The sequence below is a fragment of the Nicotiana sylvestris genome, chromosome 10 (genome assembly GCF_000393655.2).
Source record: "Nicotiana sylvestris chromosome 10, ASM39365v2, whole genome shotgun sequence".
Classification (NCBI taxonomy): Eukaryota; Viridiplantae; Streptophyta; class Magnoliopsida; order Solanales; family Solanaceae; genus Nicotiana; species Nicotiana sylvestris.
Genome location: NC_091066.1, coordinates 27646495 through 27663985, shown reverse-complemented (window position 1 = coordinate 27663985; position 17491 = coordinate 27646495). Strand labels below are relative to the sequence as shown.

Here is a 17491-nt window from a genome sequence, read left to right as displayed (position 1 = left end):
AAAATAATTTAATTGAATCTTCAACTTAAATCTATCAACAATATAATTAATCAAACTAACAATTTCTACAAAAATAAACAAGAAAAATGAAACAACTGAATAAAAATCAAGAACAAGAATCAAACATTTAATGATTTCATATCCGAAAAATATCAAACAAATTACGGATGGGAACGAAACTTAAACCAACTAACCGGATCGGAACGATGATAAACTCGAACGAAAACAAATCTACCCGAAAATAAATATCGCACCTAAACCATTTGACGCCGAAGACGATCACGAACGGACAAACGAAGAACTTGAAGGAGAAGTAACGGACAGCAGCAGCGCAGGCAGCAGCGGGGAGCAGAAGAAGAAACGTGAGCAGCAGCACGGAGGAGCTGGAGAAGATGAAGCGACAGCAGACTGGGTTTTCATGGTGGAGCTCGACGGAGCAAGCAGCAGTAATACTGCTGGAGCAGTGAAGCAGTAGCAGCTCGACGAGGCAGCTGGAATGGAGCAGCAACGACGGGCTGGTCGTTTGGAGTGACGGGGTCGGTTTTTCGAACCAACTGCTCGACCATGCTAGATGCAGCAGGAGCCGCTTGGCTTTGGAGCAAAGGCGACAAGGCCGTGGTCGTTCATGGATGGTCGTTCATGGGTGAAGCCGCGGGTGTGTGTGTGTGTTACGTCGCCGTGGTTGTGTGTGTGTGTGTGTTGTCGACGTGGTTGTGTGTGTGTGTGTGTTGTCGACGTGGTTGTGTGTGTGGCATGAGGATGAAGGGAACGGGAGAGGGGCAGCCATGGGAGGGGCTTTGAGCTCTTTTTGGAGAAGAAGGAGAAGAGAGCAAGAGGGGGGGATGGTTTTCTTAGGTTTTAGGGTTTTTTTGAGTTTTTTTTTTTTGTTTTTGTTTTGTTTTGGGAAAAATGAAAAATGAAGAGGGGTTGGGTATTGGGGTTATGGGGCGGACCGGGTCGACCCGGTTTGAAGTGGACCGGGTCATGAGAAGGTTGGGTATTTTTGGGGCTTGTGGGTTACAATTGAAGAAGTGGCCCAATTCCGATTTTTTTTTGTATTTTTGCTCTCTTTTCTTCTTTTATTTTTCTAAAACTAAATTATAAAAATACTTAAATTATTATTAATAACTAAATTAAGTTATAAAAGCGCAAATTAACTCCCAATAACAATTAACACACAATTAAGTAATATTTAAGCATAAAATTGTATATTTGGACATTAAATGCTAAAAATGCAAAAGATGCCTATTTTTGTAATTTTTTAATTTTTGTAAAACAAACTTAATTACTAACAATTGTAGAATTAAATCCTACATGCAAAATGCGACATATTTTTGTATTTTTATTAATTTAACAAATAAACATGCACAAACAAATACAAATAATTATCCAAAATATCACAAAGTTGCACACCAAGGAAAATCATTTTATTTTTGAATTTTTTGGGAGTAATTCTTTCATAGGGCAAAAATCACGTGCTTACAATCCCCAGGTAATTTTCCAAGTAAATAATATCCCTATGTAAAACCCCATGTGATTATCCCTAGCAAAACTCGCAGGTAGTCTACCTGGAGATATTCATGCGGATTATTAAAGGAAATTTTTATATTTTTTTGGTTCTCTTTTCTGCGGATTTACCTGCGGATATGGTATATGCGGATTTAATTCCCAACTAATTCCCCAAGTGCTATTTTCGCGCTTGATGGTGCTAAATATACCTGCGGAATTTCCCGGGAATTACGTTTTCGCAAGTACCATATTCTTATATTTAGGAATTTTAGATTTTCCCATGAAAATCCGCATGTATTACCTACAAAAAAAATTTCCATGTAAAATTCCCATGTAAATGACACTTTTCTTGTAGTGGTTGATACATTTTGTACTATCAAATATTGCTCATACACTTCTGGTATCATGAGAGAAAATTACAATCAAATAAACAATGTAAAACAATTGTTTAAGCACAAGAAAACTCTTCTTCATAATATTTTCCTACTTCAGGAGGCAATTTCAATTGTGTTACTTCTTCAGGAGCAAATTTAAAATACGAAATATTGGGTATATATTCTCTCAATTATATTACCTCTTCTGGAGGTGAATTGTAATATATTCACATCAAGAGCGCGTTCATATTTACCAGATTTATTAATATTGTCACATTCAAGAATGAATTAATATTATCAAATGTTCTCATTCTCCAGGAAATCGAACATAATTATCTGAATGCGCATTAATCACATCAAATTGTGATGCTTCAACCTCTTTTAAAATATTTACTACTTCAGGAGCAAATCGAGGCGTGCATTTAATATAGAGAATATTTATGTAGCTTATATTCAATTGTAACTATAGAAAGCCTAAATTATCACTTCTGATGATCATAGGCATATACCACTTTTGGTGGTTAACAAAATATAATTACAATGAGATATACGAAATATAACTACTTCTGGTGGTTGTATATTTCTTGCAAACTCTGCTAGAGTTTAAGTTGATCTAATAATATTATTCATATTCTTCAAATAACGTAAATAAGATATATTATAGTAAAATATCATTATCAAATCATACCTTTTATTTATGTACAACAATTACATAACCATACTATCTATTGCAACCAACAAAAATTAAAATATTTACATTTCTACAGATTCACCACCGATCACATGACTTATTTCTCCATCTGGGAGTGCAAGGTAATCAGCTACATCTAAATACATAAAGTCTAAATTATCTTCAGAAATAAGATTTGCTTCAGCATTTTTCTGTCTTCTTTAGGGAGGTTGATAAAGCTCAACCAGGTGCTTTGGCGTACGACAAGTACGTGACTAGTGCCCTTTTCATCCACATCTATAGCATGCATTTTCTGCATTTGGTGCTTGCATCGCTTCATGCTTTTGTTCCTTCCTTTTTCACTGCTAGTGGTGAGGAGGGTTCTTTGGTGCATTATTATTACCATGATTAAAATTTCTTTCCCGACCACGGCCATGACCACGACTGGGTCCATGACCTCCTACACGCTTAGCTTGATGGAAGTTCGTCTCATTCACTTCACGGAATGGACAAGAACCAGTAGGCCGACTTTCATAATTTTTCATTAATAGCCCATTATGTTGCTCGGCTACAAGAAGATGTGAGATAAGTTCAGAATACTTTTTAAATTCCATCTCTCGTTATTGCTGCTGCAGGAGCATATTCGAGGCATGAAAAGTGGTGAAAGTTTTCTCCAACATATCATGATCAGTAATATTATCACCACATAATTTCAATTGAGAAATAATTCTGAACATAGCAGAATTATACTCACTGATAGATTTAAAATCTTGTAGCCTTATATGAGTCCAATCATATTGTGCCTGTGGAAGAACGACCATCTTCAGGTGGCCATATCTATCTTTCAAATTATTCCACAGTATGACTGGATCTTTAACAGTAAGATATTCCATTTTCAGGCCCTCATCAAGGTGATGACATAGGAATATCATTGCTTTGGCATGGTCTTGGTTTGATGCCTGATTTTTATCCTTGATAGTGTATGCCAGACCCATCACATCAAAATGAATTTCAGCATCAAGCACCCAAGACATGTAGTTTTTGCCCAATATATCCAAGGCTACAAATTCAAGTTTAGAAAGATTTGACATTACATAGAAAAAGAAAGTTCGTACCTCAGATACTTTCAAAGTATTTACTCGAGATGGTAGAGTCTCGTGCTGATAACGTGTTATAAAATAAAGACTGTAAAGTAAAGACAAGTATAAAGAGAAACTGATATATTATTCGAATTCAAACTGATATACATAATGAGCTGAAATCTCTTCTATTTATAGAAGAAAGGAAACTGTTGTGTAAGCTGCTACAACAAGCTGCTGTGTAAGCTACTACTGCAAGCTGCTGTGTAAGCTGCTACTATACCAGATATGGATAATCTTCTACTGAGAGTAATGTTTATCCATAACGGAGTACTGAAAGGATAAACTTATTGTACCCGGTAGGGATAATCTTCTACCGGGGTAATATTTATCCATAATGGAGTATCGAAAGGATAAACTTATTATACCTAGTATGGATAATCTTCTACGGGGGTATTGTTTATCCATAACCGGGTACCGAAGTGATATGTTTCTTCAAGAGGCTTATTTCCAATAGAGTACTAAATAGATAAACATATTTACGGCGGAGTCCCATATGGATAAGTTTCTTCAGGAAGCTTGTTTACAATGGAGTAATAAATGAACATCCATAATATAATATATTTATAACAATGTACACATTTTATGCTTGGTTTACCTTGTTTAGGGCCCGTTTGGCCATAAAAATTATCACTTTTTTGGAAAATTCTACTTTCTTTTGGAATTAGTGTTTGACCATGAAAATTTCATATTTCACTTGAAGTTGAATTTGGGAAATTTGAAAAACTTCAAATAATTGTTTTCAAAAAATTTTCACTTCAAATAACTCACAAAAATTTAAAAACATCTCCAAATTGTATTTATATCCAAACACAATTTTAATTTTCAAATACCATTTTCACTTAAATTTTTTTCCACTTTATTTTTTGTGAACTTCACAATTCTTATGTCCAAATGCCCACTTTGTTTATTTATCCTTATTTCCTATTCAAAACCATTCTCTAGTTTCTTCTTTTACTGTTTCAGATAAGCATCTGGAATAATTGTTCCTGTGCCACTATCCCACTACAACTGTTCCTTTTTATTTGCTAGATTCGATCTTTCTTTGTTGCCATATTATAATTGGAGGACCCAAATACTTAAAACAAAAGAAATACGTAGTCTACAGAAAGGCTAAAGAACCTTCTTTTCTGCATCAACAAAACCTCCTCCTTTTCTTGTTTTAACCAGACCCCTGATCATATCCTGAACCAATCTCTCTGTTTTAGTTAGTAACCAAACGATTTTCCTCTTCTTTTGAAGCTGTATTTGGGCTGCTATTGTTGTTCAAAATCCATGTCTATACCAATAGAACATGATTACATAGGTTTATCAGAAGCTTCTTTAATGGAAAGAAGTTGTGATAAAATCTCTTCTTCCTCTTCTTCATCATCATCTTCTTCACCTACTGATTGTGAGGAGCTTGAGAAAAGTAATGTTCTAAAGCTCAAGGAAACTGAGCTAAGACTTGGGTTGCCAGGTTCGTGGTCTCCAGAGAGGAAGGCTGAAAATGGGGTGTCTCCTTTTGGCAAAGATTTGGAGGATAAGAATATTATTGTTACCCCTTTGAAGGTTTTTGTTTCAGGAGCTAAGAGGGGATTTTCTGATACCATTGATTCCTCTAGGAAAGATAAGGCTGTTGGTCCTCAACCTCTAAAGTCTGTTGAAGAAAAAAAGTCTACTCCGGCGCATGGAAATGGTGTTTCTCATGCTTCAAAGTAAGTTTGCCCCCCCCCCCTCCCCCCACCCCACCCCCCAAAAAAAATGGCTGGTACTTTGCTTTGCTTGTTGATAGGAAATAGGAAAAGAAGAAACTGTCTTTGTGAGAATTGGACCTATATGTAACCATGAGGGATCATTTAATGCCCATAAACTTTGGCAGAAATTTTGTATATATATATATGTATGTACCTTGAAAATAAATAATATTAATCACTTGGCACCCTGAAGTCATTAGGGGCACTGGTTGTGCAGAATATTGATACCCCCGTCTGGTTAAAATCCTAGGTGTCTGTAATGAATGTGACCTACAAAAAGGATAGTCTTCTAGCATATTGCATTTAATAAAAGTATAAAACAGCCTCAAGTGGAGTGAAATTAATATAAAGGATTGATACAGTTGACCCCAACTAGTTTGGAATTAAGGTATTAATCGTTGTTGTTGACATCGGTTTTGTGTAACTGAATTGGATGGACTTGTAACCTTAGGCCCTGTCTCTGTCACTGCGAGAGGCTAAAAGGGATGAAATTAGCCCCAACCCTGCTAATTTTTTTTTCTTATACTAAGACCACATATCTGTACTTGCCAGTCTTAAAAATATAATCTAGAGGGAAAAAAAAGGAAACTGTTTTTGTGATGTAAATAAATAAGTCTTATAGCATATTGCATTTAATGAAACGGCTTCCAGTGGAGTGGAATTATATATACTATGAAGGATTAATAAAGTCGATCCCAACTAGCTTGGAATTAAGGTGCGATTCTTGTTGTTGACATACGTTTCTCTTGTTTGTGTAATTGAGTTGGATGGACTTGCAACCTTACGCCTGGCTCTGTCACTATAAGATGCTTGAAAGGATTAATTGGCGCGTTAACCTTCTATTTTTTCTTTCTAATGCTAAGACCGCAGACTTGTACCAACTAGTGTGATCATTGTGAAGTCTTGCTGCTTCTCTGTCACCGCAAGAGGCTTGAAGGGATGAAATTGGAATGTAGCCTTGCTAATTCTTTTTGTAATACAAAGACTACATATCTGTATTTATTAGTGTGAATATATTGAGTCTGTCGCTGCATTTGTATAATTTGGTTATGGGTTTTACTATTAGCCTAATAACTAGATTGCTATTATGTTCTGTATTAGGGCACAAGTTGTGGGATGGCCACCAATTAGATCTTTCCGCAAGAACACCCTTGCCAACAATTCGTTGAAGAATAACGAGACTGAAGGAAAATCAGGAGCAGGTTGTCTTTATGTTAAAGTTAGCATGGATGGTGCCCCATACCTGAGAAAAGTCGACGTCAAAATCTACACCAACTATGCAGAACTCTCATCAGCTCTTGAGAAGATGTTCAGCTGCTTCACCATTGGTAAAACCTTTGTAGAATGCAAAGAACAAGCACTTATGCAAAGCCTTAGGAGGCAGTTCAAGTTTTGAAATGAAAACTATCTACTATTTTCATTCAAAATAGGACATAACTTTTGGCTGGAGCAATTGATACCAAAATTTGTCTCCCAATCTTTTTAACTACTCCCCAATGTGGAACTTTGTTCGCATACCCAACGGTATGTATTTTAGTGATAGATATTTTGTGTAATCGTTTTTAGGGCAATGCACCTCTGACGGACTTCCAGGGCGAGAGGGGCTTAGTGAAAGTCACTTGATGGATCTTCTCAATGGTTCCGAGTATGTGCTGACTTATGAAGACAAGGATGGTGATTGGATGCTTGTAGGCGATGTTCCCTGGGAGTAAGTTTTTCTTCCAACATTCTTTTCTATGATCTTAAAAAATGGATTAAGTGATTTTGCTTGTCAATTTTGCTCTATTTGGATGACTTGTGTCCGGGCCATCTGTTGTTGGAGTGTAAAAGTAGCTGCTTGGAATCTACATTAATTCTCTTCCATTTCTTTCTTGTTCCATATCGATCTTTTCCGCTGTCTCCAATCTTCAATTCAAGATCCAGAGTGGAAATTTTATGTTATAAAAGTGATTTAATGTACAATTCATCGTCTAAGCAGCTACTTATTGTTTGATTTGGATCTTGAGATAGGATGTTTATAGACTCATGCAAGAGACTGCGGATTATGAAAAGCTCAGAGGCAATCGGGCTAGGTATGTCCTATACTGAATAAGAATCTTGTGCTTGCCATGTAACACTTGCTAGTTCCTCCTTCTGCACTTTTCTATGGCAACTTGCCTCCTTGAGCCGGGGAAAACAATCTTACAGCGACGGATTTAGCGGGGCAGAATGGGGTTCACTTCGCCGGAAATTTATATTGTACATATAAGGCAAAATTCATTTTCTGCCTCTATATATTATATGTTATATTTTGAATCCCTTTGCCACATCTAAAAGCGTAGTTTAGTAGTCCAAGAGGGTTCAAAACTTTTGTGAGGTTGCTTGTTCAATTCCCACTGGCCATAGTCCCTTTTAATTTTAACTTTTTCTTTTTTGAACTCCCTTAGCGGAAATCCTACCTCCACCACTGCCATCTTATAGTCCTGTTTAAGAATACTGCCATGAGTTTTTTACATTGCATGGATCATCGGATTAAAATGTCTTTTATTTGTTAACCTTAAACTGGCTTGAAATGACTCAATTGTACCTCTTGGTTGCAGCTCCAAGGGCCATAAGCAAGTGCAAGAACCAAATTGTTGCCTAAAGTAGCGTTGAAGGCAGAAAGATTCATAAAATGTGATATGCTTTTATGTAAAAAATTTCCTTTTATTGATTTCACTTCTGTGGCCATTCCATTAAGGGAGGAACTGATTTGCTAGGAAGATACGATCAGCTATATCTAGATTTTTGTAGGCTGTAGTGCTTGCTAGTGCTTCTAGTACTTGTTAATTTTAATTTTGTCTTATATACTGGATTTAAATGGACCGATATAGGCAGTGAGCATTCATACAGCTTATCCCAACTTGCAGGCAGCGGAGCTAAGATTTGAAGTTTATGGACTCTGAACTGGCCATCAAACTTATAGCTCGTCTTAGTTATTGGGTTCGCAGTTAGATATTTATACGTATTTGATGAATTTTTAATACAAATACAGAATCTAAACAAAAGTTGTTGGGTTCAGTCAAACTCGTACCCAACACTCTACCTCCGCCTCTGCTTGCAGGTTCACTTTCTCCTGTCTCTTAAGATCCAACCTTGTATTAACTTTGTTTCTTTTATGATTTTTGTCTAGTTCTTCAAAATCCAATAAAAGAACTTTCAAGAGTAAACTCAATTGTATTATTTAGATTCATAGAAGCATATGTATCGAATGAAAGGAAAAAACGATTCTAATGAAATTATTAATTAATGCTTATTAAAGAATTTATTTTTAATTACATTATTAGATTAATTTCTAACTTCTACGTGTGGACAGCATAAAAAATATTTATACAATCAGATTATTTAAAAGTAATTACAGTAATTTTATTTAATAACACTGATTAATGACCTTGAATAAATAGAAAGTAGTAACATGTTATAATAGGTCGAATACTAATAATGTAACAAATTTATTGTATTGTGAGTATATATAACTTAAAGTCCTTACATTATAATTGATCTAAGCATGTACATTTTTATACCCACTTTTGATCGCAACCAGGTGAAATTAAAACAAAAAAAGGTATTTTAACATAAATAGCTGACTGAATTTATTGTTCAATTTTCATAGCTGATATACACTAGTTATACACGATCATATACATATTATAAGTGAATTATATATGTGCCGAATAATTTTAGTTTAAGTATTGAGTGGACGACCATTTTAGGTTAATTCTTCGTAAGAAAAAGGGGATTGTTTTGGCAAAAAAGAAAGAAAAAAGGAAAAATGGATTGGCGGGATAAGTGTTTTCGTCATTGTGGGGTAGCTGATAGTTGAGAGCATTAAACCTTCATTAACACCAATACATTACACCATTTCAATTCTTCTATATTAGCATTTCTCGTAGAGAGAGATCTAGACATAGACATGGCTTCAACAATGGACTTTGAGCCTCCAAATTCCCCTGCTTCAGCTCCATCTTTCGCCATAAGACCTAATCACAGCTTCTTGAGAAGTATTTCTACAAAAGAACCTTCTAATTTCTCCGAAGATCTTCCCTATAGCCCACCTCGTTTAAGCACTTCAGTTCTCTCTTCCAATACATGCCACCACAACTCTCAACCTTCAACTCCGCGACTTTCCTTCACGCTCGACAATCCAAAATTAGCCGATGATCATCACTTTCAAACAACTTACAGGTGCATTTCATCAGTGTTAAAAAAAGATGGACAGATCTTGTCTGTTGCTACGTCAAATGGCCTCGTTTATACAGGGTCTCAGGCTAATGTAATACGTGTTTGGAAGTTGCCAGAGTTTACTGAATGTGATCATCTTAAGACGAGGGGGTCTATGGTTGTTGCATTAAAAGTGTCAAATGATATGGTTTATGCTGCTTATGCGGATTGTAAGATTCGGGTTTGGCGTAGGACTTGGGAAGGTGTTATCAAGCATGTTCGGGTTGCTAGTATTCCTAAGGTTGGAAGCTTTGTCCGGAGCTATATCTCTGGTCGAGATAAGATGGTAATATACAATATTTATTCATTTTTTATATGTGTTTCTATAAAGGGCAGCCCGGTGCACCAAGCTCCCGCTCCCGCTATGCGCGGGGTCCGGGGAAGGGCCGGACTACAAGGATTTATTGTACGCAGTCTTACCTTGTATTTATGCAAGAGTCTGTTTGCACGGTTCGAACCCACGACCTCCTTATCACACGGCAACAACTTTACCAGTTATGCTAATACTCATTTGCAGTAGTTAACTGTTCCTTAATATGCATTAATGGTAGGACGTACGGTGTAGGCTGGCATACTGCTCCTTTCACTGTGACTCTGCTAGTGTAACATGCTCTAGGGGAAATTTGTTATGCATGGTTTTAGCCTGTGATATAATTCTATTTTACTTTCTTTGGGGCATAATTTAAGAACCAGAATTTATAGCGTAAGGCTGCGTACAATAGATACTTGTGGTCCAGCCATTCCCCATACCCCGCGCTTAGCGGGAGCTTAGTGCACCGGGCTGTCTTTTTTTAATTTATACAGAATACAAAATAGAGATATTCGTGGGACAGTCATGGCCTATACCGACAATTACATTTTTGCATAACAAGTTGTGTTAGTCTGAAAGCTTATGTGCCAACGGAAAGTGGGAAAGTTAAAGTCCGTCTGGTTAATATCAGCTGCTGCAAATTTGGATCATCAGATTATTATTTGTTCAGGAATCTGTATCCAGTTTGATTTGGACTGGAAAAAGTTGAAGCCTGGACATCTTTTAGGGCTGTATTAATTGCAGCAAACCAAACCTTGACATGGACAGTGCTGGGAACATATTTATTACCATATGCGGCTACAGCTTTGTGATTAAAGCACACCAGTGTCAAATTTAGCACATTTCAATTTTCAAAAGCATCTAATTTAATGCATACTCTTCAAGTCTTGATATGCTTGTCTAATCAGAATAGTTCATGATCTTCACTTTTTTGTGTAGATAGAAAAATTAAATGCCTTTTAATGAATTGTGACAGATGAAGCACATGGGACCAATATCATCACTGGCAATTAACATATCAGATGATATACTTTACTCAGCTTCCCTTGATAAAACAGTAAAAGTATGGAGAATTTCTGATCTCAAATGCATAGAGACAATCCAAGCCCATAACGATCCGATAAACGCCATTGTTGTTGGTGATGATGGTGTCCTCTATACTGCTTCTGATGATGCCACAGTCCGAGTATGGCGACGTAATTTTTGTAGTGGAGATAGGCCACATTCCCTCACTGTGACATTACCAGCTAAATGTTCACCAGTAAAGACATTAGCATTAACAACTGATGGTGGGGTATTGTATGGTGGTTGCAGTGATGGTTACATTCATTATTGGATAAAAGGTTGGTTTTCAGGGCAATTACAATATGGGGGTGCACTTCTTGGACACACACATGCTGTAATGTGCTTGTCCAGTACGGCTAACTATTTCATCAGTGGCTCTGCAGACTCAACGTGCAGAGTCTGGTTTAGGGAGCAAGATTGTCAACATGTTTGCGTGGCGATCTTGCAAGGTCACAGAGGACCGATTAGGTGCGTTACAGCTTTCCCAGGATGCGTGAATAATGAGGAGAGTGAAGATGGTTGCACCATTTGCACCGGAAGTCTTGATGGAGTTATCAAGATGTGGCGTGTGAGATGCACCAGCAGTAGCAGCGATAATACGGGCAAAGGTTCTTCACAGAATGCTTGTGATTATTTTGAGATCGCTTAAATATGGATGACACCCTTTTATTTTTCTTGCAAGATGTATGTTTTACAACTAGAGACGGATCCAAGATTTTAATTAGCAAGTGCAGACAGACTATCACCTGACTTCTGACTTGTTTGTAACAATGGCTGCGGATTTTGTCCAGGTTTCAACTTTGAGATACAGAGTAGAAGAGGCCAATGAATTCTTTGTACCATGTCCTCGCAGATTGAGATCCAGCACCATATATATAGCTACTAGCAATAGATAAATGTTCTAGTACAATATTTATAATTAAATTTTCCTTTTAATTTGCATTATTTGAAATTTACTACTGGGATCAAACGCTTACCATCACACCAAAAGCTATAGTTGATAGCAAGGGCACAACTTTATTTTTTAACAAAGCCCGCCAAGCAAGCTCCATGTTCGATTATGATTCCAACGTTGGCCACCTTAGCCCCCTAGCGGGCCTTGCCTTGGCTGGATGTTGGCGTTACCTAGCAGCATGTTGCTCTTGGGAATCGAACCTATTAGAAAGGCTTTGATACCACTTGTTAGGATCAAGCGTCGTACCAACAGCTATAGCTGATAGCAAGGGCGCAACTTTATTTTTTAACCAAGCCCACCAAGCAAGCGCCATATTCGATTATAACTCCAACCCATGCCACCTCAGCCCCCTTGCGGGCCTTGCCATAGGCAGGATGTTGGCGTTACCCAACAACTACGGGTTGACATTTAAATTGACTCTACATGCTTTTGTTTTTTCCTTCTAGGCCCGGGTGAAGGGTGGTTGTTCATCCTACGCAATCCATCTATTTTATTTGTGGGGAAGTTGTGTCTTTCTTTCTAACTGTTTAAAGCTTTAAAGACAATTTACACAATTCGATACAGTAACATATAAGTAAACTGTTCCATTTAAACAGTATTTGAGAGTTCGAGAAGACACGGACATTAGTAAAATGTTTGGCATACAATTTCAACATTTAGCCAGCCTTGTGACATTCTTGATTGAAGAAAGTAAAACACTAGTTCAGTGATAGAGTAAGAGACCTTGTAAAATTACGAAACAAGATAGAATTGAGGCAAGCAAATTGTCTGTTTGAGACAAGTGCATTGCTGGTAAAATAATGAATTTACTTTCCAACAATAAGGTTTAACTCATCTAAATCTGTTGCTGTCCTTGTCGCGGCTGCAATTGTAATTCCCTCCCTGCATCAGAAGCCAACTGATTGCTGTGAGATTGTCTTCTCTTCCGTAGCTGATAAATAGTGTAACAAAAAATCTTTAAACCGATAAGGGATCCAATTATTATCAGCGCCGAGAATAAAAGTGATTTGGTAGAAGAGTGCTTGCACCCAAACAGGATGCTTAGACACACCATATGGTTGTGTCAAACAGTAGTGGCAGATTCAGAATTTAGACGTTGTGGGTTGTGGATTTTGAATTGAGAGTGTAGGTTCTAAAATCAGGATTGCATCAATGTTTCATAAAAGATTTGTACTTCCTGCTTGAGTATAAATATGAAGAAGCTTTCTGATTACTGTATTCCTAACTTGTTCATTGTTTAATACTATTTTGCCATGACCTTTTCCCCTGAATCAAGTATACTATTCTTGAAATCTTGAATTCGGTGGCAAAAGATGGCAAAAGGAAAAGTTCCTTTCCTTGGAATAGTTCTGTCTGTATGAGTGCGTCTCTTCTTTTGCAGATACCCTCTTATTTAATTTGGTGGTATCACAGTAGAGATCATATGTCTGTTCTCATTGCTCTCTCCTATGATTAAAAGCATATGCATTTCCGGTAGTGTTAGAATTTTCTGAAAAAGTAAATACTATATCGATTTCATAGATAAAGTTATAGAGAATCTTTGAAAAAAACTTTCTCTCATCATATATAAAATATAGTATACATACTATCTTTGGGATCTTATCTTTGATCCTATACAGCTGCTCAACATCACTTTTAGTGCATTAGATGATAAGTGATTATATGGAAGTCCTTGCTTATCTTTGCAACTGTTTTGTAATTTACTAAAAGGTGAACTTAGATTATCATAGTGAGATTTTATGTTGAATTCAGCGAATTTGGGCGGAGGCACATTGGCTTAAGCGGTGTCATTCCATATCACTTCGTCACAAAATTTACTAAACATGTACGAAAATTGAACGATTATGTTAAATAATATGAGGGTAGTTTAGTCTTTGTAGCTAAAGGTTGTTATTAACCGTTAATGGTTGTTAGAGAGTTAGTTAATTAGTTAAATATTCACAACTAAATGTGATGTATAAATATCTGTACTTAGCCTTTAATAAACAATACAAGATACATAATTTCTTAGCTACATTCGTCTCTTTTCCTCTCTCTCTAAATGACTGAGTCTCCGTCTTCTTCCTAACATCTTCACCTTCACTGTATTTCTCTGTAAATTATAACATGGTATCAGAGCTTTTAATCTAAGAAAAGTAGCCTACATCTCGATCCTAAATACAGAATCTATTCCATTCTTGTTCGTTTCTGTTTTTTGTGGAAAAAAATTACAATTAACAGATTCTTGAATCCTTGAGTCAACAAGAAAATGGCGATTTCGGATGAACAATTGGGCCAAACACCAGGAATTCAAATCACTCGTGACCAAGTGAATCAAAATACCGGAAATCAAGCAACCGGGATCATCCACTCTTCTTATCCCCTGCTGATATAAGTGGTATTCAAATCATTTCATTTCAATTGACTGGAATTAAGAACTATTCCATCTGGGTTAGGTCTATGCGAGTAGCCTTGTTAGGAAGAAATAAGTTGGGCATGGTTGATGGTACATGCAAGAAAGAAAAATTCCCATAATCAATGTGGAATCACTGGGAAAGAGTCAATGCAATTGTGCTATCTTGGATTATGAATTCAGTGGCAAAAGGACTTCTTGGAGGAATTATGTATGCATCAATTGCTTAGGTGGTTTGGGAAGATCTTTCAGAAAGGTTTAACAAGGTTGATGGATCAAGAAACAATAATTTGGACAAGGAAATAGCAACACTCGCAAGACACAACTTCTGTATCTGCCTACTTCTCAAGATTGAAGGACTTATGGAAAGAGTTTGAGGCTTGTGCATGCACCTGGGTGTGACTGTCCAAAATCAAGAGAATTTGTGGTGTATTTGCAGAAGTTGAAGTTATACCAATTCTTGATGGGATTAAACGATTCAACCCTCAAGTTAGGAGTCAGATCTTGATGAGAAGTCTTATTCCCATAGTAAATCATGCATATGCATTAATTGTAAGTGATGAGGGATAGAAGTCTGTTGCTGCTACCTCAGGAATTTTACAAGTCAGATGGAAAACTATGAAGTTGCTACGTACTCGAAAGCTAGAGGAAATCAGAATCTGAACCAAAGGTTCAGAAGAAACTACAATTTGTACTGTGAATTTTGCAAAATGAAGGGACATAGCAAAGAAAATTGTTATAAGATTGTGGGATATCCTGCAGATTTCAAGAACAAAAGAAGAGGAAATGCTAATACAAATGCAACATATAATGTCAATCTAATGCCAGAACTGATCACTTTACTGCTCAAGATCATTAGCAACTACTTCAATTATGGACAAAATACAAATGTATAGGATCATGTCAATACTGGAGGCAGTTCTCAAAGCTCTACTCTGAATTTAGATAATTCAGGTCTTGAGAACTATGCTCTCACAAAAACACAATATGAACATATTCTTCAAATGTTGAACAAAACCAATGTGCCAAATTCTGCTTCAGCAGCTAATGTGGCAGGTATTGATATAGCTCTATTAGTTTCTAATTGTCTTAGTCAGTGGATCATAGATTCAGGAGCAACAAGCCATATGGTATCTGACAAAAACTTACTGCATGAGGGAACAGTAATTGAAACAAAAAATCCAAAGAAAGTATTATTACCAAATGGTGACATTATTACGGTTACTCATACAGGATCAAGTTCTATATTAGAGAATAACACAATAACAAATGTGTTTTATGTTCCTTAATTCAAATACAATCTATTGTCAGTTTCTAAGCTAACCAAAGATTGCAATGCTCCACAACATTCTTTCCTGATTTTTGTGTGTTTCAGAAGCTCTTCACTGGGAAGGTGAATGAGATTGGTAAAGAGGATGGTGGCCTATACCTACTATATACTAACATAGCTTAAAGGAACATAATGGATGCCTTAACTACAAGAGGAAATGATACAACTGAGGCGGACAAATCAGATGTGATTCTCTGGCATAGAAGATGTGGTCATGTGTCTACACAGACTCTTAGAAAGTTACTACCTATAAATATTGATACTATCAAGAATAGAATAAACAAATGCACAGTGTGTCCTTGTGCTAAACAGGCTAGATTGCTATTTCCTACAAGCAGTATTCAAAGTAGTAGATGTTTTGATCTAATACATGTAGACTTGTTGGGTCCTTATAGGATTGCTACATTGGATGGAAACAAGTATTTTTTGACTATTGTAGATGATTTTTCAAGAATGACTTGGGTGTTTCTACTAAAGCAAAAAATTTGATGCATGTATTTCAATTCAACATTTCTTCAATTATGTCAGAACTCAGTTTGATATAACAATAAAGGCAATTAGAACTGATAATGGTACAGAGTTTGCGAACTCTGTGTGTGAACAATTGTTCAAAAACTTGGAATTCATATATCAAAAAACCTGTGTATATACCCCTCAGCAGAATGGGGTAGCTGAGGAGAAACATAGGCACATATTAGAAGCCACAAGGGCTATTAAGATTTCAAGCTCAAATACCTATTAAGTTCTGGGGTCACTGCATATTAGCTGATGTCTAGTTAATAAACAGAATGCCCCGCACTGTCACTGGAAACATATCTCCTTTTTAAAGGTTATATAAAAGGGAGCCTTCTCTAATGCATCTTAGAATATTGGGCTGCCTATGCTTTGCTAAAATTGTACAAGAGCATGACATGCTAATGCCAAGAGCAAAATTATCTATACACATGGGATACTCAGAAGTTCAAAAGGGGTACATTTTATATGACCCTTCAGTTAAGACATTTTTCATAAGTAGAGATGTAATATTTAGAGAAGATATATTTCTCTTTATAAAGAAAGAATAGCACTCTCAACCAATATTTGTTGATACAACACCAGATTCAGGAATGCAACTGGATAATCCTACAATACTATTTGAAAATAGAACAGAAGCCACAACTACTAATGAGGGTGACAACACTGGAAGAGGCAAAACAGATAATTAGCACAACACAGAAAAAAGTTATACGAAATGCATACAGAATATACAGACATGGATTTCTATACAGAATCTACACAATTTGATCATAATTCACATGAAATGCCATCTACTACTACTGAGATACAAAATCAACCATCAATTGAAGTCAGAAAATCCTGTAGAGACAAACATCCTCCAGTCTGGATGAAGGATTTTGTGTCTCTAAATATTCATCAAAGTGTACCATATGCACTAAACAAATATATCAGTTATGATCATCTCTTCTCTAAATATCAGTCCTATGTAGCTGCAACTTCATCAGTTACTGAACCAACTAACTACTCTGAAGCAATTCTAGATCCAAGATGGATACAAGCCATGAATGAAGAGATAAAAGTTCTTGAGAACAATCATACATGAGATATTGTAACACTACCAGAATGCAAGAAGCCTATAGGATGTAAATGGATTTACAAAATCAAGTACAAAGCCTCAGGTGAAATTGAAAGGTTCAAAGCTAAATTAGTAGCCAAAGGCTATAGCCAAAATGAGGGAATTGATTATCAAGAAACATTTTCACCAGTTGTGAAAA

The 17491-nt window shown here is 36.5% G+C and overlaps 2 protein-coding genes across 4 annotated transcripts; both read left to right on the top strand.

Annotated features, from left to right (window-relative positions):
- Window positions 1-4660: 4660 nt before the first annotated feature.
- LOC104240600 (auxin-responsive protein IAA16-like) lies at window positions 4661-8702 on the top strand. Of its 3 annotated transcripts, none has more exons than XM_070160536.1 (5): window positions 4661-5389; window positions 6530-6756; window positions 6995-7136; window positions 7439-7500; window positions 8317-8702. In XM_070160536.1, exons 1-5 carry the CDS (start codon window positions 4968-4970, stop codon window positions 8334-8336), a joined length of 873 nt encoding a protein of 290 aa, XP_070016637.1. In that variant the 5' UTR covers window positions 4661-4967; the 3' UTR covers window positions 8337-8702. The 3 variants fall into 3 exon arrangements, with proteins under 3 accessions (XP_070016637.1, XP_070016638.1, XP_009793769.1); XM_009795467.2 differs by lacking the exon at window positions 8317-8702 and adding an exon at window positions 8008-8298 and having other exon boundaries at window positions 4746-5389; XM_070160537.1 differs by lacking the exons at window positions 7439-7500; window positions 8317-8702 and adding an exon at window positions 8008-8298 and having other exon boundaries at window positions 4743-5389.
- Window positions 8703-9268: 566 nt separating this feature from the next.
- On the top strand, window positions 9269-11984 carry LOC104240601 (protein JINGUBANG-like). The gene is made up of 2 exons (XM_009795469.2): window positions 9269-9953; window positions 10954-11984. The coding sequence occupies exons 1-2, from the start codon at window positions 9360-9362 to the stop codon at window positions 11689-11691; spliced, it is 1332 nt and encodes a 443-aa protein (XP_009793771.1). The 5' UTR covers window positions 9269-9359; the 3' UTR covers window positions 11692-11984.
- Window positions 11985-17491: the final 5507 nt, after the last annotated feature.

Coding starts and splice junctions, on each gene's coding strand:
- LOC104240600 (XM_009795467.2), top strand. CDS start 4,968: ATGTCTATACCAATAGAACATGATTACATAGGTTTATCAGAAGCTTCT. Junction 6,757..6,994: donor GTTCAGCTGCTTCACCATTG/GTAAAACCTTTG, acceptor AATCGTTTTTAG/GGCAATGCACCTCTGACGGA. Junction 7,501..8,007: donor CTCAGAGGCAATCGGGCTAG/GTATGTCCTATA, acceptor TCTTGGTTGCAG/CTCCAAGGGCCATAAGCAAG.
- LOC104240601 (XM_009795469.2), top strand. CDS start 9,360: ATGGCTTCAACAATGGACTTTGAGCCTCCAAATTCCCCTGCTTCAGCT. Junction 9,954..10,953: donor TCTCTGGTCGAGATAAGATG/GTAATATACAAT, acceptor GAATTGTGACAG/ATGAAGCACATGGGACCAAT.